Here is a 23,261-nt window from a genome sequence, read left to right as displayed (position 1 = left end):
TAAAGGATGAGAAAGTTCTGAACTTTGAAACTGAGCAGAACCTCGCTTCAAGTGAGCAGTGATCACATGCCGCGTGCTTGGCAGCTTCTCCATACTACAATGCCAAGTGCTAATCGTGTGCTGCATTGGAGTTTTTCTCCAATGGAAGATTTAACAATTCATGTCTTGGTTTGCTGTTCACATATTCTGAAACATACTGTTGTCAACATTGTTGAGAGGTTCAAGGAAAGTTCAATGGTGGTGATGGATTTTAGTCTGTGTTAACTTTCAAAGTCCTTTTCCTGTGCATTCATCAACCTGCTGACCTACAGCTCTGCACTTTCAAATAGGGAAGCGTGTAGGCAAGATGCATCTGTTGTTGCTTACAGTCGCATCTGTGGAGTTAAGCAATATGATGTGAATGTAGACACTATGTTGTGAGGGACCCTTACATTTTACTTAAGCTATCTGCCTCACGTATACACAGTGAAACTGGGTCAAGCTTGTGCCTAGCTTACACCCATGCATCACATGCTGTAAAAGTTTGTGAAGTCAGGTCATCTGTGTCTGTGCACCAATAACTAGGGTTTCACAGAAAGTCTCAAAACGGATTCACCTCTGACACCAGCATATTGATTCTATATAATTTTCACCAGGAATGTGTTGCTTATCATAAACTGAAGACATGTCTTAAATGTCTGAAACCACCCCCACTGCAGTTGTTCTCTGCTTGGCAGATGTAAATATAGCAAAACATTACATTCTGCGCAGTAGTCGTCGACATACAAGTAAATGGCCTTAAATCACATACAACATTTTATACTCTAAAGTCAACAAATTAAGGTGGCAGACTGAGAATGATAACAAAGGTGCAAATAATGTAGTTGTTTATAGTATATCACATTATACAACCTTTATGCTCTGTGTTAGGCTATGCAATTTTTGTCGTCGTACAGTAAAACAAATGATGTAGAAATATATTTCTTTAATTATTAAGTAAATGAGTAGCACAGTAGCTATAATATTCAGTTCCGACAAAGCTATTGATTCTTTTCATTTGGGATGAAAATATGATGGCGAGACAAGTAAGTAAACATTTAGTTGCAATTAGGATTTATTAAAAGCTTTTTGGTTAAAGTCGTTCTTCGATACATAAAATTGTAAGATTCCTAGTACAGAAAATTATGAATATAAACAAATACGTTACTTAAGAAGACAAAAATATATTTATGAAGGGGGCAACGCACAAATTCTTACCGCAGTACACAATTATTCACAATTTGAAGAGAAGGAATGAGAACCAACCAAAAACTAGAAGGAAAAGCGATAAGAGTTGAAAAGGAGAAAAGTAGTATCAAGTATTAGCGATGGGGAGAGAAGAGAAGCTGACCCAAAATGGACACTTGCCGAGATCACAGTAAACATTGTTTGTCCAACCTGCTGCAGGGACCAACTATTCCTAGTCATGCAAGTCCCTTACCCTACATAAAACCTTTCCTGCACCCTCTCAAAACAATGCTTGTTCCATGCTGGTTTTTTTGATCCCCCTTATTGGCGTCTTCTAGGCAGGGAGCCAATGCCCTTTAGTTCAGATTTTAGAAGCCACTGCTAAAAGGTGGGTGAACATCTTTGTGAGTGTCATTTAGCAGAAAGATAAGAATATCTGTTGTTGTCTTTAATCACTTTATTCTGTATGCAGGGAGCAATATTTCCTCCATTATCGTGCATTGCAGTGACCAATCAGGAGGAAACTATAGAAGCTTTTCAGATGATTGTGGGAGTACCTGAATTCAGCTTTCCCCAAGATTCTTGCAAATTACTGAAATTCTTAGGCCTGGTTGTTGAAGTCTTGGCTATGTGTGCACATTAAGGCAAATACTCCTTCTCGGCTAAAACTGTCCTTTTAAAGCCAGGCGGCTGTTGTTTTTCAGCCGATTTAGCATGTCAAACCTGCTCGTTAGTGTCCACTCCTGGCACCTACCCAGCTACAATTTGTGCAAATCATCTAATGCCAACTGGCTGCTTAAAGTCTTTTCCAGGCGCATAAGTTCTGCCAAGATTTATCCTGTAAATTTCCATTCTGGGACATGATGTTTTACAGCAGCCCTTCTGGATGTGCTCTCATTTTTAATGAAAGGCGAAGAAATCAGGTGTTGAGAATGCTGACAGAAACTCTTTGACAGCGAAGAGACACTGACTCATTCTGGTCTTTGTAATTCTTTTATTTAGTTAGCACCAGTGGGCTCTATAGGCCTTGATACTTCCCCCACAAAAACCTTATGCATCTTTGGAGAGATAACGAAGCCTGATGAAGCAAGAGATGGCATTCCCTACTGGGCTGGCCTTTACTGTTGCATAAGGATAAGCTTGGATAAGCTGTCTTCAGCTCTGAATTTTTAAAAGTGGTTGCTGATGTAGGAATAGCTTTCTTTGCTCGTTTTGCATGGGTTTATTGCTTTCCAAATATCATCATACTAGCAGCCCGCCCCAGCGATGCCTGGGGCAGAAAGGGGCTGGGGGCAGCATTTTATGCTTGCGTGCCCGTCCCTCTGTGCACACCAGCTCCCGACCCCCTCCCTCCTCGACTCCCTCCCGCACAACTCCTCCCGCCCGTCCCTCTGTGCACACCCGCTCCGACCCCCTCCCGATCCGATCCCCTCTCGCCCTGACTCCCTCCCTCCCTGACTCCAATGTGCATTTACCTTACCTGAGCTGCCGCTTCCTTCCCGCGCTCCTCACTTCACTGCAGCTCCATGTCCGCCGCTCATCATCACGCACGTCGCGGCCAGCGCTACGTCGCGGCCAGCACAGCATCGCGGCCGGCGCTACTTTCAGGGCACTACTTTTTTTTTAAAGTTATATTTTTAAATTGACGTTTTTGAAATTTTTTTATCGCCTATGTCCATCTGCACACCCTGACATTTTCTACAATGTATCGGGTGTGTGGATTGGCGCTGTGGTTCCCGAGTTTATCTGGCTCAAAGGTGTGTGTGTGTGTTCTCTCTTTATAATAGTAGTATAGATTACTTTTTGCTGTGTTGATTGGCAGCTGGCTTTGCTTGTAGTATGCGCCCACAGTATTTTGTGGAGTTTGGAGTGCCGTAGAGGGTAGTAGAAAAATAAAAGAGTTGTCCGTAATCAGCTAGTGTATGAGTACTCTGTTAATTTAAGGAGGCATCAAATACGAATTTAGTTGTACAGGCTAAATGGGATGGGACCAACAAGCAACTATGCTTGCACCCTAGTCTGACTTAGACAAAAAACCCTCAGAATAAGGGGCAAGATCAAGTCATTACATATCCACCAGTTCGGATCTTTGAAGATCCTGGGGAGAGGATCCTACAGTCCATATCAACCAGACTTGTATGTGCGAAAGAATTCACTCCCATCATAGGACTTCTTTTATACAGTGTTATCCAGGATCTTTATACCGTGTTATCCAGGATCTAGGGAAAGCGATGTTGAGGGTGAAGTAGAGTTAAGGGACCCCACTATGTGTGTGGGGCCCACCATGAAATCTACATGCTGCTCGACTCCCTTCCCTTTGCTTGACTTGCAAGTTTTCTGAAGGTCAGATAGCCTTGCAGCACCCCTGGTGTTAACAGTCACGTTTCCAGTAAAATAAGGTTTTCCACTGAATAGAGGAGATAACCATATATGTGTCCCCATATGTCCGCAGGAATCCTACATTGTTCTATGCAGTCAGCCAATTGTTTTCGTACACAAGATACAATTACTTACATGCATCCTCTTGACTGTCATGCCATTTACAACAACAAGGGGGAGGCAGAGGGATTGTAGCTAGGTTCGCCCTCCTAAGCCAATATATGTGTCAAAAAATCTGAGATATCGGATAGAGAACCTACCTGTGGTTGAGAATCACTATCATAGATGGATGTGACTTTAAGGGGAAAAAAAGGGGGGATACCCTTTTTCTTGAGTCCCCTAACTCACCGGAGTTTCCTCAAGGTGACATGCTTCATCATTGGGGCCATCCCAAACCGCTGCGGGTTGAGGCGTGCTACGACACCAAATGCCTCAATCAAGGGAGACCTTACGTGTGCCTTCCTTGTGTGGTTATCAGTGTATCAATTCTAACTGCTCTGCTATTTGGCATACCTGTAGAGTATCATATGAGATTTAAAACATGTGTCATACAAGAATCTTGGCTCCAGTTTCCTTTGCTGTAACAGGTTGTGCCTTGGTGGATGATCGGGTGTAAACGCCTCAGTAAGGCATCTAAGTAAAACCAGAGACATATGCATTTATTATGAGCAACAGATATACAATAAATGATACATAACAGAATTGTAATACATTTTGTAAGCATTCGTGTATTAAAATCTAGGCTACAATCGGTGTTATTTTAATCATTTAATGCTGTGTTGCTGCTAAATAGCAGAGCATATCAAGAAATTTCACAACTAAGCTTTACACAAGGAATCACACTCCATCTTGTGCAGCGGTCTTGAATACCTGGTGGTGTGTTTTCAATTTATGATTGCATATTTTCATACAGTATGAAATTTTTGTTTGGCTGCACAATCTCCAAGGACAGGTCTGGCCGGCGTGGCTCATCGCTGCGGGGGCTGCGGTGGTCGTGGTGGGTTGCGGGGGGTGTTGCACGTCGTTGCAGAAAAGTGTTGTGATCGGCTTGAGGCCCGCAGGGGCTGTAGGTGTGGGCATGTTCTCCATTCAGGCCGTAATGCAGCCTCCATGTAGAACAGGGAAGTGTGCATGACTGCTTTGGGCGGCCCGAGAGGGCTGACCAAACAGTCATTTTGCACTTGAGTGGGCAAACCACTCCGTCCCTGCCCTGCTTCGTAAGCAAAGCAGAGTGAAATGTATTATCATGTTATGTTTCCTATTTTCGCACTGCTTGAAAGCAGTGGGGCGACGCTCTGGAGCCACCACTGTCCAGGGAGAGCAATTTATACTTGCTGTCTCTGATCTGAAAAAGTAGCGGCCACAGGGTTTGCCTTTAGGACTGGGGTAAAAGCATCCAGTGGAGCATGTTGGTACTGCAAAAGATGGAGCTGCGGACTACACTTCTCTGTCAAGTACAAGGGGTGGTGAAAGTCCGAAGGTGCAAGACTGGACTCACCATTGCAGGTCCGCCATGGGGGGAGGGGGTGGATTGTCAGAAGAGCTTGATGATGGTGCATAGGCAACAGAAGGCTCTTTGTTCATGCTTTGCACTCGTGAAGCCATTCATCGTCACTTGAACGCTGTGGCACACCGCACAGCAATGTGAGTGAGGATGGTTGGTAAAGGGGAAGAGCCTCTGTCTACATCCTGTCCTCTACGTAAGAGCCCATCTGCCTTGGCACAGTGTCTCATGTGGGAAGGTCCTAGAGCCTCCCTTTGAAGATGTTGTCAGGAGTGTCAAGGATCAGCAAGCTTTTTAAAGGGAAACCAAAGTGAAGAGTTTCTTGTATTTATGAATCTAGTGTTAATTGTAGAACAATTAGTCCAAGATGGCAATAGATGAAGCACAAGAGTACTTTAACAGATAGTTCAAAGTTGATGATTATACAGATTGACTGATGTGAAGAGTAAATTTGGTAACTGGGTCAAAACGAACTCCAATAGCTTATAGAGGGGTGTTTTATGTGTTTGGTATAACAAGGAAGGGCAGGGGGCTTCATTCTTTCATTTTCAGCAGATTGGCTGTGCATAGCAAATACTTTCATTCTTGCATTGATTAAGGTATAATCATCTAGAGCCTATTCCCAGTTCACCCTCATCATAAACGACTTTCTGCCATTGTATTGGTCCTGTTTCCATTGGTTTAAAACAAGTAACTGGAAGAAAGACATCTCTCGCCCTTTTGAATGCTAATGAATGTGTGAATCTGCCAGGTAAGTGCATAATTCGATTTCTGACCAGTCTCACTTCACTTTTCCTCCCCATGGGGCCCTTGCTCTCTGGCATTGTAATACCTTACAGTTGCACAGCTGAAGCAGTTGTTTCCAAAATAAGATGTACAGTCGAACATTAGCACATCTTAGGTCATTTTAAAGATGTAAATCTTTACTCTTCTGTTAAGCTTAGTACAGTTTTAGTTCCTCAGGCTTGATTTAGATCTGATATCTCCTTAAAATCAAAATTGAAGGATTATAAAATGAAGGTGGGGCTGTTTAACTGCATTGTTAACCATATATAAGGCTCCCTGTTTTCCGTTTTTACGGATTTTTGCAGATAAATAAAGACAGAAAACTATGTGTTTTCTGTCTGCATGTATTTTTAAAAGTGGATAAATACTGAAAATTGTGCTCCTTTAAAGTGACTCTACATGCATTCTTTGATGAATTATGAGCCAGCATCTGAGCATATGGACGGCATAGGAAAACTAATATAAAATAATAAATACCATAAAACCGGGAGCCCTACTCATATAGACCTAGGCCTCTAGACTCTATTTCATTGTACATTACATTGCACAATTTCTATAGCACTTCCCTCTTGTTAAGGCAGCACAGTGCTTTCCAGATGTCACTTGACCAATGTATGGCTTCACCAGTGTATGGGCGACAGAAGTCTGTTGTTTGAAGTGATACTTAGTAAAGTTGAGATTTGATGGTGTGTGTGTGTAAAGCCTGCAGAGTGTGCTTCTGACCTAGCACAGAGGCATGTATGCACATCGTAAGCAAGCTTTGTTAGCAAAGCAATGTGAGAAACATACAAATCACTCATGGTAGTGGCCAGAGTCATTTGGGTCCTATATTGCGAAGTCGCAGTTCTTTATTCCACTTTAAAATTATTTATTATTCCTGAGTCCTTATCCTTTTTTCCCAAGTTTATTTCAAAGCTAGCATGTATGCACTCAGAAAGAGCTTCACCAGTTAGAATAATAGTAGAGACCCCAACCAATGGATCTCCAGGTGTGCAATGCAAAGGTCTTTAAAGGATATTCTTCATGCCACTGCTTGCCATTAGCAAGCTTTGAGAGCGGGCGATGTGGTCCCCCCCTATTTAAGTTGAGGACTGATCTGGCAGCCACTTTCTGGAATCTTTGTGGCTTGCGGATTCATTTTTAAGAGAGTCCATTTGCAGCTCTTTTGCCTAGTTTAAACAGGAAATTACTAGGGCCAGTGATGCCTGCATGCTTCTTCAAAGACCTAGGTCTGGGAAGTAAACTCTTAAGTATTATCATTTTTTAGAATGAGTCTCTTGTCACATTTTTGATTTGGGATTGAAGTGAGATTTTCAAGCAAGGATCATGCCAAGGTTCTTAAATTCACTCAATGTCTTCGGAGGTCGCCCCATTAACATAGGCCACATAAACATAGGGTTATGATGTTGTCATGTATCCACAGGTGAGTATTTTTGGTATTTCAGTTTTTGAGGAGTTTAGTTTGAGGTGATCGTCTAGCGTCTGCTGTTCAATGACAACTAAACTTTTAGTGAGTCTAGTTATGTATTTTAAAGTTAACTATAACTGTAGTATTGTATGTATATGCAATAAATAATTCTTTATTTTGTTAAATATAGTACATTTTAGCTGTCACTTTTCAATTCAGAATGCACTTTAAAAGTAATCTGCTTGTTTCATGTGTTAAATGAGTGCTGTAGCCTGTATCTAATGACATTATCTGAATAAACATACTAATGGGGGTGGTTTGATGGATTGTGAACTATCAACATTCATTGAGTTCACTAAGAGGCTAGTCAATAGATTATTGGCACCCAAATTGTATTCTGCTCATGTCAGTATATTGCCAAAGCAGTATTCTTACACCACGTCCCCCTTCCTCTTTTTATCTGAATTAAGTCTCAGCACTTTTGAAAATAAGCTGACAAACTGTTTCTCTTCCTTTTTTTGTTCCTAGTCAAATATGACCTAAACAACCCAGCTAAACATGCCAAGCTAGACTTACTCAACAACATTGCAACAGGTTTGGTGTTCATTATTGTGGTAGTGAACGTCTTTGTTACAGCATTTGGTGTTCAGAAACCAGCTTTGGAGAGTTCCACAAAGCAGTAGTACTTTGAAAGGTGAGTTTCATTTGTTTTGTTCGAACTTTAAAGACCATGGCAAGGAAATTGTTCATGTTTATTATATTTTTATATATTTGTGTTCTGACTTTGTTTATACCCACTGAGATTTCTAGAGTAAGTACATTGTAATACAAAAAAGAAGCAGGTGTTTTTTCTGAAAAGGTGTAAGTGAAGAACATAACTTTTTGTGCAGCAAAGTTCTAAGACGATAATAATCCAGGCGCACTAAACGCCTACAAGGATAGTCTCCTAATAATAAAAAACAACACAGAAATTCTTAGTGGGGCAGCTCCAAAAGAAGAGCCCATTGGAGTCTCACTGTCCAGGACAAAAATTCCTTATATTTTACGGAGGAAAAGCCTCCCCCACCCTCAGGTGACATGCTTCATCACAAGGTTTCGCCTCAGACCCCAAGTGGAAACACGCATTGTGGGCTACCCCTCTCCGCAATGCATTTGACAGCACTTACTAGGATAGGATGATATGTGTAAGGGTCTTATTTGAGCAGCAAGGTGTGGGAGTGAGGTGCAGAGTGCACTGTGGTTATAGAGTAAGGTAAAGATTAGGGGGCTAATTACAGCGTCAGGTGGACTTTCGTCCACCCGAAACCTTCTCAGTCCTGAACTCCTGTGAACACTGTTTGGTCGCAAATGGACATTTCCCTATGGGAGCATGTGTTCCGGCCGTAGTACATGCTCCCATAGGGAAATGGGAGGTGGTGTTAACACCTGCACCCTGTGGCAGGCACCTCAAGGTGCCTGCCACAGGGTGCAGAGATTAACAGGGGGTCACCATGGGTGCCCCCTCGGCCCCCACCTGGAGTCCTCACCCACAAGGGGGCTCTGCTAGGGGCCCCAAAACACGCTTCCAGACAGGGTTTCCATTTCGGAAAGGCCGGCATGGAAACCCTTCCAGACACCGTGCATCGTAATCTCAAGGGCGGAAAGACCGCCCTTTGGGATTACGGGCCAGTTTAGTTTCTGTCCGCCAGCATTATAATTCGGCAGTCAGAAAATAAACCGAGCTGCGGTCCAGAAAGGCTCCGACCATCGGTTAGAGCCTTTCCGGGCCGCATTGTATTCGGCCCCTAGGTCTTCGTGGGTCTAAAATAGTTTATTAATCTCCCCAAGGGATAGAGTTGTACCTGGGAGGGGGGAATTCATCCAATTGTAGGAAGAAAGTCAACATGTTCCTACCTATTGGCAAGTCCCAAAATGCAATGGGCTCCATCACAAACAGACGTTGATATCTTGCATATTTGTAAACATCACACATTCAATGCCATGATGAATCGCTTTATATGATTGTAAAAATGCATATGCCTTTTGTATAATTTTTAAAACTATAACAATGTATAGAACATGTTTATCTTTGTGTTCTCAATTGTGAAGTACATTGAAAATTGACAATTATGTTTCTATAAAAGAGTGTTTCAAACAAGGAAGGTTGCCTTCAGTGAATTGTGCGCAGCGCACCTGCGTACAAGTACTTGGTCTAACTAATTCCCTACCTTTTTTTGTCTCTCTGTCGTTTATGTGGTGGTGAAAGAGAAGGAATATTAAGTACGACCCTTGGTGCACGAAGTACGTTGTATTCTTCACTGCTGCCACTTTTAATATTTTTCAAAAACAGTACAAAGTGATAAATCAAACCTCCTGAGATGTCCAAATATGGTGCCTTGCTAAAATATGTGATTCGTAAAGTCTAACCATTACATATTCAATGAAAAAATATACGGTTTGCGTGAGCAAAGTGATTACTGCAAAGCAAATGTGGTCAGTTAAATGCCTGATACAATACATATGCTTACCCAAAAAAAAACCTCAAAAAAAAGCTTTATTCGATTTTTTACAATCATAAAAGCATATACAACCAGCAATACATCAGGATTAAAGGTTAAAACAAATGTCTGCCATGAATTCATATAAAACCCAAAAATAAGAGAAGATTTTAGATCAATAAAACCACAAGTAAAAAGTTTAAACATTGGATTTATCGACATTATATATGTACAATGTAAAAATAGTTAAATCAAATCAAGGACAAAGTGCAATTTGGCGCGCCCTCAAGATCCATGCCCAGCCTAGGAATTTCGCCATAGCCAGTTCAATCGGTAGCGATGTATCTGTGCGCAAAATTCAATCAGCCTCCGCCACTGCCCTGGTACCCAGAAGCTTGCAGATAGGTAACAACCAAGCCCGCCGTGGGGCAGCATAGACATCACAAACCCAGAGAATATGTGCCTTTGTCTCATTATTGGCAGTGCATCCTGGGTACCCAGCTGGGGTATGTGGTGACCATTTCAAGGTGAAAGATCTTACAGGGAGGGACCCCACCCTGAACTGGAAGTACAATTTGCGATCCATAGGTTTCGTGATTGCATCCCAATATAATTCCATCCTAGGGACCAGTTATGGTCCATAAAGGGGCTAGTAAGGGAAGAAGACTCTTGTTGTCTTGCATTATTCAGTGAAAACAGTTCCCAGTACTTAGCCTTTAACAAAGATTTAGATTGAAAAATGGAGTTTGCAGGATCGGTCCACAATACAGTCAGTCCTAGCTCCCCTAAAAGAAGTCGGACTGCCCTGAGCCATTTAATTTGATGTAATGTGTCTGACTTAATGATATCTAGGAAACCCTGGGCATAGCCAACAAGTTCGGGAGTGGTCCACAATCTCCTCCAATAGAGGAGTGGACGCAATTTGGCTATAGCTGCAATGGGTTTCTTACCTAGATCTAACAACAATGGACACATAGGAGAGCTCTGGGGAAGTCTGGTTATATTTGAGGTAAGAGCTACAAGGTTCTCACAGCCCCACACCTCTGAACCATACAATGCTGCACTAACAGCCTTCAGATTATAGATTTCAAGGACGGGACTGATAGGCTTGGAAAGGGTGCGATTGTACTCCTGACAGAGCGCCCCAGATATCTGTCTGAGTTTGAGAGAGGCTATGTCGATTTGCCGGCCCCACTTCATACTACCTTGGAAGTTAACTCCCAGATAGGTGAACTCATTGACTATTTCAAGAGGGCCCTCTTCCATTACAAATCCTCTTGTATTTGCCTTGCCTGCATTAAACGTCATTAACTTAGTTTTGACACGTTGACCTCCAATCCCCTCTCACAGCAGAAATTCTCAAAAATTTGAAGTGCTTTCTTTAGTCCGCTTGGGGTCTGGGAAAGGATCAGCGTGTCATCGCCAAACATCAGGATGGGTACCTTTTCACCAGCAAGTATGGGGGCATCAGCCGGAATTCTGCTAATACAATCAGCAATTCCATTAATATAAAGCGTGAACAGCTTGGGGGCCATTCCACAGCCCTGCCTAACACCACGTTCCACTGGAAATGGTTCAGTGATTTCCCCCTGCCCACCCCATCTAATTTGGGCTGGATATATGACGGTACCACGCGTACTTTTACAACGTGTATCGCTACAACGCTACTTTTACCACGCAAGTCGTTACAACGACTTGCGTGGAGGGGCGCTGGATAGTAAATTTTTTAATTTACTATTCCAACTCCAGTCCCCGTGGACTCTAGGGATGGAGTTGGATAGTAAATTAAACTATTTACTATCCTGGAGCGCCCTCCAGCGCAAGTCGTTGTAACGACTTGCGTGGTAAAAGTAGCGTGGTAACAGCACCGCGTTGTAAAAAATGCGTGCTAACCGCTGTATACCATTTGGGCCTTGTTATCTTCATGAAGTCTACTGATCAGGGATAAAAGATCCAGAGGTAGGCCTAGTTCTTTGAGGACAAGCCATAATTTCCAACGGGGGACTAGATAAAATGACGCCCTAAGATCTACGAAGGTGGCATAAAGGCTGCCTTTGCCCAATGTAACTAGCTTCCAGTAAATTAAGATGAATCGAAAAACTTGGTCGATGGTGCTTGTAGCTGCTCTGAATCCGGCTTGTAAAGGTGACAAGATTCCAAACTCCTCGATCCACTCCTGGAGTCTATTGAGCACCATCCTTCCAACTAGTTTCTGGGAGCAGTCAATCAGGCTAATTGGCCTATAGTTCCCCGGGTGGTCTTTGTCCCCTTTTTTGAAGACAGTGATGATTTCTGCATTTTTCCAAGAAGTGGGGATCGATGCCCCTTGTGCAATTGCATTGGAAAGCAGAAAGATATAGCGGCACCAACTAGGTTCATCATGTAACAAGGTGTCGCCCGGTATGTCATCAGGCCCCGGTGCTTTCCCAGGTAGGATAGAGCTTAGAGCTATCTCGACTTCCCTCAGGGTAAAGGTTTCCCTTTGGTACATCACATTCACAACTTCGACTTCCTTCTCCGGGGTGGTAGCGGAGTATTGGGTTTTAAAATGATTAACCTAGACTGTAACTGGCACATGATTCTGGGGGCGCTCAGCCTGACCCCTAGTGGCCCAATTGTAGGTGTTCCAAAACAGCTTAGGGTCCTTAGAAGCACACGCCACCCTCAGATCTTGCTATCTTTGGTCTTCCCAGGTTTTCTTAGCCTTAAGTTGTTTCCTTATAGAGTGCTCTTGTTTCACGTACTTTAAGTGGAATACCTCCCTTAATCGCTTTCCCTAAGGCCTTGCTTACCCACTCTGGTTGGGTCAAGTGCTTCAACTCAAATCGTCAGGTCAGAGCAAAAGACAGGGCTCTGGCTGTGATTATATACATACAGGTTAACAAGAAAAATCAGGTGAGTCATGTTTTAGCAGTTAGGATGATGTACAAAAACAATGCATTTTGGCGAGAATCACATAGGTTGAAATGATTAGAGTCATCATAATGAAGATTTAGAACTCTAGCATTTTTTCTAGAAATATGACATATGAGTCACAGTGAATTACTTGCAAAGAGGCAGAATTTCTTATTACCCCTGACCCTAAGAGTCTGTACTTAAATTCTGCCAGAGTCACAAACCAGAATGCTCACCACTAGGGAGACCCATCAAAACCATGATTGGCTCCATTCTGGAACTTTGTTTCAGTTTACAGATACCTCAAATATAGAAAGTTTTAAAAACTTTGGCTAAAATAGTTGGATCTTGCAATCTTTTCATAATTTTTTATATACAATCAGATATTGACACAAGTCCTTGAGCTCTCCCAAATGTTTTCTGAACAATAATATACATATATATATTTTAAATTGGAAAAAACGAAATAATTTGCTATCTTGTTTGTAATAGAACATTTTAACCTATACATATACATATTTAAGTTATTGCCATCAACTCTGCATTTAGAGAAGTGTTTGAGATTCATGACATGGACTTTATTACGTCTGTTACAACAGCGCAGCTGTGTCACATAGCTTTTGACAGTAATCTAAAAATATAGAGAGTAGATTTCAGAGGCCTATTACTTCTTCATTACATACTATTGGCTGTTTGGTATATCATTTCCCTCATTTGGAAAGCCTCCAAAGCAGCATATATGTTCCATTTTTTCAGTCAGTTGCAGGAACTGCTTCGCGGAGGCTTTTTTGGAAAGAAGTTAGATCCTCAAAAGCGACAAGTTCTGCATTGTAAGTTAATGTACAATCGAAGTATGATTTTTAAAAAAAATATATATATATATATAAATGTTGTATATTATGTGTGGTACTGTGCATATCAATTAGCTTCTTAAAATAAAACATCATCATAATTATTCTGCACTGACATTGTTATGTGTTTTGACCACAGTGTTTGTCAATGACCATGTGTGGTTACAAACTCATTGTTTTCCCTCCCTCCCTAGCAGCCCACATCTCCCTGGCATCCCTGGAAGTGGTTAACATGGTGAGATACTATGGGCCTGACAGTGTCCTCTCGCTATTTTCATGCTGCTAGGGAGACCAAAATATCTTCCAATTGATAATTTAAATTTTTGTACTTTTAGTACTTTTAATGTTGATTTCTTGTGTCACACATGCTGAGGGTTATCATATAAACTTAAAAGGAGATGCTCTGTAAACCAACAAAACATGTGGGTCAAATATATAAAAATACAACAGGATACAAGTTGTATAGTTATATGGAAGTAATTACTTAAGTTGTAAGACACAAAAGTTATCACAAACACATGATTAAATCACAAAGCACTCCATCTAATGGAAAATTCAAGCATTTGTATACAAATTCAAAAGAATAAAACATCCATAGTATTAAAAGTGGAGGTCCTTAGTGCTCTAGTGGTCGCACAGTGTACAAAAAGTGCAGTGAAACACATGTGTGTATCAACACAAACGGTTTAGAGATGGATAAAAGCTGTTAGAACCTCAATAACAAATACATCATTGTCATGTGACACTGTATTTCTTTTACATCCAATAAACCTTAGTGTTAAGTTTTTGATCACTGGATGAGTAATGGGATCGACATAAAAGAGGGTCTTAGCACCAGAAGTCTGAAGAAAAGGAATCAAGAATTGGTCAAAAAAGTAGGAGTATTGATTAAGGTACCACCTCCAAGTGTGACCCAGGTACAACACACGTGCTATGTAAGTGCAAACATCTGGCAGGGATATTTAAAGTCTGAGAGCTAGTGCAAAGGTAAGCCTTACACTTGATTAAGGAACAACTTTTTTTTACAAATAAGGGCATAAGGGATGCTATAAAGGGCCAAAGCTTGAACTAAAATGAGACTAACCATAAAGCATATGGTGTTGGCCAGTAGAATGCAGTAATGAGCCACTGACCTGGATTCTGATAGCTATATAGGGTTGTAATACAGTTGAAGAACATTCAAGAATGATCCATGTGCAACAGCAATTTATACTGCAACAGAAATTAATACATGCATTAAAATGTTGAAAAGGGCTCCAAAGGTTGTTGCCAGTGAAGCTGTCCAGAACACACCCCATGAAGCAATAAATAAGCACAGTATTAAAAATGCATGAAACAGGAAGTCCAGGGCTCATTCAACTGGGTCAGGCGTACCTGACTGAGACTAAGGATCATAACCAATGAAGGATGGCGTTCTACAGGGTCATAAACATCAATTTGCGTATTACTTTTAGTCTACTTGGTGAAAGATAACATAAAAAGCAAAAGCACGGTCAGTGCACAAATAGAAAGTAAAGAAATTACCGGTGCAGTCTAAAAGGACAAGGAGGGAAGTAGAACTATTGTGCAGGAGAGAAACAAAGGGGCAAGTGCTAAATACAAAAGAGAGTATGGACTGTCCAAAAGGATTAAATAATAGAAGACTGAAACTGAGATTCTAGCTAAGAAATTATGAACAAGAAAAGAGTACAATTACATTTTGAGTTAGATTAATTTAAGCAGTTATGTGGAAAAATGACAAACATTTTTTTAAACATTTTGAAACTTAGAACACATATAAACACATATGAGAAAATGGGTACATATATTATGTGTGAGTCACAGTAAAGGAGGCCCAAATTCACACCAAAAAATAAATACGAGCCTATTACGATGTCAGACGGAGTTTCCTGCGCCCGACATTGTTTCAGTCATTGGACAAACCAACACCCGGTTGGCGGTCCCGATTGACTATTTAGGATGCGACCGAACACTATTCCGTCTCATTCCTATACTTTACAATGGAAGCATGTATTCTGGCCGGAATACATGCTCCCATTGTAAAATAGGCCGTGCAGTTCATTCCTGCACCCCGTGACAGGCACCTCAAGGTGCCTACCACAGGGTGCAGGGATCAACAGGGGAGCACCATAGGTGCCCCCTCGGCCTCCCATCGGAGGCCATGCACCCAAGGGGGACCTGCTTGGGGTTCCCAAAGTCGAGCTCCGACAGCCTTTCTGTGTCAGAAAGACCAGCACAGAAAGGCTGAGAAACCCGACATCGTAATCCCTAGGGTGGGAAGAGCCACCCTAGGGATTACTGGCTGCATTCTAACAGGCGGATGGGTTCTCCGAACCCATCAGAAGCTAGTTAGAATGACCGTTGAGATTCCTTTCAAACAGCCTCCATCATAATGAGGAGGTCAGAAAGGAATCCGACTGGCATATTACGATGCGGTCGGAAAGGAATCCGACCGGCATATTACGATGCGGTCGGAAAGGCTCTGACCAATGGTCGGAGCATTTTCCGACTGCATCGTAATCGGCCCCCTTGTGCCTTTCTGAGTCATTTGGATCTATCCACAGAATAGTCCATTATATCCTTCTCAGTAAATGAGAAGGATCATCAATTGTGTCCAGCTCATTGTGGATGGAGTTGCATCACTGTATCCATATGCAGTTACATCTTTACAGCATCCCTGATCAATCTCTGCCTCTGTGTCATACTTGAAGCACCTCTACAATTGATGGGCACATGGGTTAAGTTCATTAATGTGACTGATAAGGTGGGAGTCAGTTAGGACTGTGCATCATATTCTACTTATATTTTGTCCGATTGTATTTCTCATCTTTTAGGAGGTCTGCACAATGTAAATGAACCCACAAGGGCACCCAATAGCATACTCCACTGTCGTGCTAGTACAACTGGAAATGTTGTGCACTTCTTGTATAATATGCAGAAGAATTTTTTGTGAAAATATTGAGACCACAGAAAGTGCAACTACCACAACATGGTGTCCTCTTATTGGTTGCAAACCCCAGCTATTGTTGATGGACGTTTTTCATAGGGATTCTAATCACTGGTGCGTACTATGTGATCCTTTAGGGTTCTCCCACGTTTAAAGGAAAACATAGGGGCAACATGTATAAGTCCTAAATTGCTCAACACTGGACAGTCTTTTTTAATGTGTTTGGCAATTTTTGGAAGAGAAGGACAGAGTGTGGTTACATAAATCAATCTATCTGTATTCTTCATCTCTTTATGATGTAGCAATTATTTTCTAAGATAATTCCAGGGATCGTTTTAGTACTCTCTTGAGAAGTGTACTAGAGTAACCTCTATTACCTAGTTTGTGTTAGGTTACTAGCCCCCTTAACCACATGGCTGCTGGGCGTTTTCCCCCCCTGTGCTGGAAAATGCCATTTTAGTGGCACCATGACGAGCTCAGCTCGTCATCAGCACACAACACCTTTGGGTGATGACGAGCTGAGCTCGTCATCAGCATCGAAAGGGTTAAAGTAGCCAGTACACCATTTGCAGTTTCTTCTGATGTGGAGATATTGACCAAAGAGGATGTTGTTCCTTAGTGATCCAGGGTGACAAATTTTGTGTTGGAGTAAATTATTTTTTTATTTTTCTACACATCTGCAACAAATATGTCTGCATGCAACAAGCACAATAAAGCCAAGAACGCTTGGTCTGTTCTCTATTTATCCCTGTGCCTCTTCTCTGCCTTTGGGATTTTTCTGTTCCCACATATGCTTAAAAATTTCCCAAAATGCACACTATTTTTCTAAAAGGGCTCCCTGTTTCTTGTAAGGGGATCACCATAGTCCCACCCTAAGGTGTATCTCCCAGAACCCTCCAGTGTTTTGAACATAGAGCGTATATCTTGTGTGAGTGGCCAGCAAAGGATATATGTGTGTGTTAGCTTTGCATTTTATGTGCCACTAAAAACCTGGTATCACCTCTCTAGCATACAGTGTTATTGTCAATATGGTGCTTATATGTTATTCTTCAAGTCAAGGGCACCACGAAAAGTATTGTTCGAGGCATGTGTGCTGTAGATACACATGCTTTGCATACTCCTGCCATCTAGTGTTGGGTCCGGATGTTTGCAAGTTGTTTTTCTTTGAAGAAGTCTTTCCTAGTCCTGAGGTAAGGTCACTACTCCTTTCGGTGATAGTGCGCATGGTCATCGTCTCCATTGTTAGATTGTTTTTTTCGCTATTGGGTTCGGACATGTATTGCTACGCTCTGGTTTGAAACTGTTCTTCGGGTTCCGCTCGACACACAATCCTCTCTCTATCCTCAACTGTATTGTTTTGTACGTGTTTTCCAATTCTCTGCACATTGTTTCAGTCAACGGAATCTACTGTTCAATCAGAAAGCTTAATGGACGGCCTTCGGGCCTAACCGCGTTGGTTCAGCTCTCCATCAATGGAACGGACACGTTCAAATTCTGCCCTCAGTGCTACGCGAAGTATCTATCTGCACACTGACTCACACAAGGTGTGTAACTTGTGCTTGTCTCCGGAGCACAAGGAAGAAGACTGCTACGCTTGCAGATCGTTTTGTCTGAAGAAACCTCTTCGTGATTATTGGGCACGACGTCAAGAGATGCAGCGTCAGAGCATTGAAGACATGCCAGACATCTTCGGTGAAGATTCCGGTCAAGAAGATTTTGAGGCATCAGCAGCAGAGGTGGAAGAAACATTCTCCGTGCAGGACTCTGACATGGAGCTTGAGATAGACCTTGACGCTGAAGAACTGCCGCGGTGACAAGGCGACGTGAGTAAGAAAGACCCCTTGCCCCTCCAAATCATTCACAAAAAGCACAAGGGTTGGGCACCACTTCTGCCTCCTGGCCAAGGTTGGCACCGAGACAATAATTCCTACGCCCCGCCTCGAGGCCCGGCTCTGAAACAGCCAGTCAAGCCTTCGGGCTCGGTACAGATTCTGCAAAAATCCTCGTCGGAACCGAAGCCCTCCGGTTCCAAACACAAATCTGGCTCAGAGCCAAAATCCTTCATGGCGAAAGTCAAGCAGCCTTCTGAGCCGAAAACGCCGGCACTGAACCCAAAGATGTTACTTTTGAATCTGAATTTAGACAATGTTCCACCAAAAACGTATCCCAAGCAAAAGAGGCTGTATATTAACCTTGAAACTGGCATATTCAAACAAAACTACCTCAGAAACTCAAGCTTCCTGATGAGGACACTCCTTAAAAGATCCCTTTAAAGAAAAAGTCTATTGCTGCCAGTCCTTTTCATCCACCACCATCATCCCCTCCACTACCTCATTCTCCACCTTCGAATCCTCTGCAAATTACTCTTCAGGATTCTCCACAATCTCACCATGATGACGATGATGTTGATGATGCAGGGACACATTTACTGTTAGATCCCTGGACGGGTTATGCAATTGATCCTTCAGCAGATAATGACGCAGACCTTTACCCAGCCAAGCCATCTCCTCCAGACGACAATGTATCCCACCAGAAACTCATTGGCAGGGCTGCACAATATCATGGGGTAGCACTGCACAAAGAATCATTTGAAGAAGATTTTTTGTTTGAGACCTTAGCATCCACTCATAGGTCGTGCCAAACATTTCCTATGCTTAAGGGCATGATGAAACACACTGATGACATTTCTAAGGACCCAGTACGAGCATGTATCTTGATCCTATGGTTGACAAAAACTATAAAGCCTCCCGAACAGACTCAGTATTTATCTAGGGCCAGGTGCCACTAGATTCACTTGTTGTGTCTAATGCTCATAAGCGTGCTAATTCCCAAACATTAGGGGATGCTCCTCCACCAGATAAGGAGTCCAAGTTAATAGACGCTTCTGGCAAGCGCATAGCTGCTCAAGCTGCAAACAATGGCACATTGCAAATACACAAGGCCTTCTAGCCAGGTATGACAGGCCACACTGGATTGAAATGGATCAAATGCTTCAATATCTCCCAGACAAGCATAAAGCTAAAGCGCAGGATTTAGTAAATGAGGGTAAGCTAATTTCAAATTCCTCCATAAGGTGTGCTCTAGATGCTGCTGATACTGCAGCTAGAGAGGTCAACACTAGCATTTTGTTTAGGAGACATGTTTGGTTAAGGATCTCTGGGTTTAATCCTGAGGTCCAACAATCCATTCTTAACACACCAAGAAACATCTGTTTGGTCCTGAAGTAGATCAGGCATTGAAAAAAATAGAAAAGGACACTGAAGTGGCCAAGTCCATGGGAGCGCTCCAGTCTCCTTCAAACAGAAGCTTCTTTCGCCATTTCTTTTACCAAGGGGGGTCCAAAAACACATGCTAAGACCAGAATACCATCAATGTGCAAAAAGTGAATAACCTTAAATTTTTGTTGTGATTATCTCTCTAGGGTTTGTGAGAGTGGCTCTCTTTGCTGATGGCAAACGAGGAGCACTATGTGCTTCTAAAATACCCCTCACACACTAAGAGCCCCTTAGTGTCATGCTTCATCATAGGGGTCTTCCCATCCCTCTACGGGGCGGGGGGTGCTGCGACCTACGAGCTACGCGGGAGCACTTTGTATTGTGACGATAGGCTATGTGTCGTGTGAGGACAGTGAAAAGTGTAGGGACCTAAATATGTGATAACAAATTCAAAAGTTCCCTGGCTAGTAGAAAAAAATGATTTATTAACTTCTCTGGCTGGGAACATAAAAATGGGGTTTAGTAGAGCGTATTACGCTATCTACTTGGTCGACATGACATGTTTCGTAAGCAATCCCCTCCTGCTTACTCCTCAGGACCTCTACTGGTCCCTACTAATTATACTCAGTTTTTTATAAACTATGTGGTATGCCTAAAGTCCTAAAACAGAGTAGCAAAAATCGGCTACTTCGTTTTGCTTCTGGGCTTGAGTTGGCCCACGGTGAAGCGGGAAAAATAATGGACCTGTTGTGGTCTCTGTAAGAAAAGGAGAGAAAGAAAAAGCACAAGTATTTCAGCTCACAGTTCTCAATGTTTTCATATTAGCGTTGGTCACATTGTGACAAAGCATATGTTATCTTTTGTAACATCATCGTTAATTTATCATCATTTCGGGAAAAACAGTGATATATTTTTCTCCATTGCTTATTCAGTCTCAGGTATGTGGTAACCCTCCAAAATTTTTCACACAAACACACATGCCTCAATGCATTCATTCGACACGCCCAGCTACAGTATTTGCGACCCCGAGAAGATAACGGGGTTGTTGTTGTAGTTGGGGCAACATTCTACTTAATGAGTTCGTTAATGAGAACAGTCGGTGTTTTAAGGATTTAGTAAATGAGGGTAAGCTAATTTCAAATTCTTCCATAAGGTGTACTCTAGATGCTGCTGATACTGCAGCTAGAGAGGTCAACACTAGCATTTTGTTTAGGAGACATGTTTGGTTAAGGATCTCTGGGTTTAAACCTGAGGTCCAACAATCCATTCTTAACACACCAAGAAACATCTGTTTGGTCCTGAAGTAGATCAGGCATTGAAAAAAATTAAAAAGGACACTGAAGTGGCCAAGTCCATGGGAGCGCTCCAGTCTCCTTCAAACAGAGGCTTCTTTCGCCATTTCTTTTACCAAGGGGAGTCCAAAAACACATGCTAAGACCAGAATACCTCCATCTACAAAGGTAACAACCAGTCCTCTCCCTCAAGAGGTTTTTTTTAGGAGGTTATAGAGGGAACAACTTAAAAGGTATGGGTAAGGGCAACACACCCCATAACTCCCCATCCCCTAATAAGCAGTGACTTGCCCACGCTTTTCCCCGACCATACCACACCTGTCGGGGGAAGACTTCAACAATTTCTCCCTATTTGTCAATCTATAACAACAGACAAATATGTGATTGGAAGTATACAACATGGTTATTGCCTGGAGCTTACCAGCAATCCTTCAAACAAAACATTCTACCTCGACCTCACAAATTGTCTCCAGAACACATACAATTGCCCAAACAGGAAGTGCAATCTCTCTTACTGAAATGAGCTATAGAGCCAGATCTAGAACAGTACCAGGACTCAGGGGTTTACTCTCTGTATTTTCTCATTCCCAAAAAGGACCGTTCCCTATGACCTATTCTGGATCTCAGAGAGTTAAACCATTATATACTCAGAACACTTTTAGATGGTGACCCTTCAACAGGTACTTCTACTTTTGCAGAAGGCAGATTGTATGTCTACTCTAGACACATATTTTCATGTTCCAATTCATCTGGCTCATCGCAAATACCTCAGATTTGTTATAGCAGGCAAGCATTACCAATTCACTGTACTTCTCTTCGGAGTGACTACGGCGCCCAGAGTATTTACAAAATGTCTGGCAGTAGTCGCGGCTCATCTCAGAAGATAACATATTCACGTCTTCCTCTATCTAGATGACCGGCTCATCAAAGCGAATACTTACCAACACACAAAAATCACAATAGCCCTTCTTCATCAACTAAGCTTCACGGTCAGTGCCCGAAAATCTCACCTACATCTGTCATAGATGCAGTCTTACCTAGGAGCCACTCTAGACACAGTCAAAGCACTAGCCTCTCCCAATGTAGCCAGAATTCACAATATTCAGGCTACTATACTACAATTTCATTCCAACCAAGCCTTACCAGCCAGAGTGTTCATGCAACTGCGAGCAATGATTGCATCTTGCATCGCAATTGTACCCCATGCAAGACTTCACATGCGTCTACTGCAGGAGTGCTTAGCACATCAGTGGAATCAGTCGCCGGGTCAATTAACCTAGCTAGTGTTGGTAGATGGCCGTATCCATCAGTCTCTGCAGCGGTGGAACCTACAAAATGTATCAAAAAGATGGCCTTTCATCGACCTTGCTCCACAGATTGTGCTCACAGCAGACACATCTCCGACAGGTTGGGGGGCCCATCTCCAAAATTACACAATGCAAGGCCAGTGGAGCAACAAACACAAAAACCTGCACATCAACTATCTAGAGCTTGTAGCACTCAAAGCCTTTCAAACTCAACTCATTGGCAAAACTGTCTTAGTCCAAACAAACAACATGACAGCAATGTATTATGTTTATTTATTTAAAGAGTTTTATATCGCGCTGGCTAGACCCGAAGGTATCAAAAGCAGGGGGAGACACACTCTCTCTAACTGTTAAGACTTGCTCAGGCCATTTGGAATTGGGCAATCCATCACAGGATTTATCTTCTGGCAGAACACATCTGAGGAGTAAACAATCAAATTGCCGACCTTCTCAGCAGAAGGAGACAGCAAATTCACAAGTGGGAACTTCATCCCCAAGTTCTCCTTCCCTACTTTCAACAATGGAGATTCCCACAAATAGACTTGTTCGCCACAGCAGAAAATGCAAAATGCCCCAAGCTTTGACTCTAGGTTTCCACACTCACGCTCAAAGGGTAATGCCCTATGGATTAACTGGTCAGGCATGTTTGCCTACGCTTTTCCGCCTCTCCTGCTTATTCCATGTCTAGTTCGGAAGCTCAGACAAACATCCCTCACAGCCCGTCAGCCATAGTACACTACCCTGTTGGAGCTGTCACTAGTTCCACATCAAAAGCTTCACCTCACACAGAACCATGAAGAAATCAAACATCCAAATCCCAAAGAACTGAACCTAGTGATCTGGCTCCTACAGTCATAAAGTTTGGTTATTTAAATTTACCACCAGATAGTATGAATATTCTAAAAGAAGCAAGAAGGCATACTACCAGAGCTTGCTATGCAGCAAAGTGAAAAAGATTTCTTGTATTCAGCAATAACAACAAAATCAATCCTTT

At 42.4% G+C, this 23,261-nt stretch overlaps 1 protein-coding gene across 1 annotated transcript in view; it reads left to right on the top strand.

Moving 5' to 3' along the window:
- NINJ1 (ninjurin 1) overlaps positions 1 to 23,261 on the top strand; it is a 147,978-nt gene that overhangs the window by 111,458 nt on the left and 13,259 nt on the right. The window contains exon 3 of the mRNA XM_086939163.1: positions 7,812 to 7,977. Within this exon, the coding sequence (XP_086795289.1) occupies positions 7,812 to 7,966 (155 nt within the window). The 3' untranslated portion in view covers positions 7,967 to 7,977. The remainder of the gene's footprint in view (positions 1 to 7,811; positions 7,978 to 23,261) is intronic.

The sequence above is a fragment of the Lissotriton vulgaris genome, chromosome 9, assembly GCF_964263255.1.
Source record: "Lissotriton vulgaris chromosome 9, aLisVul1.2, whole genome shotgun sequence".
Lineage (NCBI taxonomy): Eukaryota > Metazoa > Chordata > Amphibia > Caudata > Salamandridae > Lissotriton > Lissotriton vulgaris.
The sequence above is the reverse complement of the archived record's forward strand: the minus strand, read 5'-3'. Positions and strand labels throughout refer to the sequence as shown.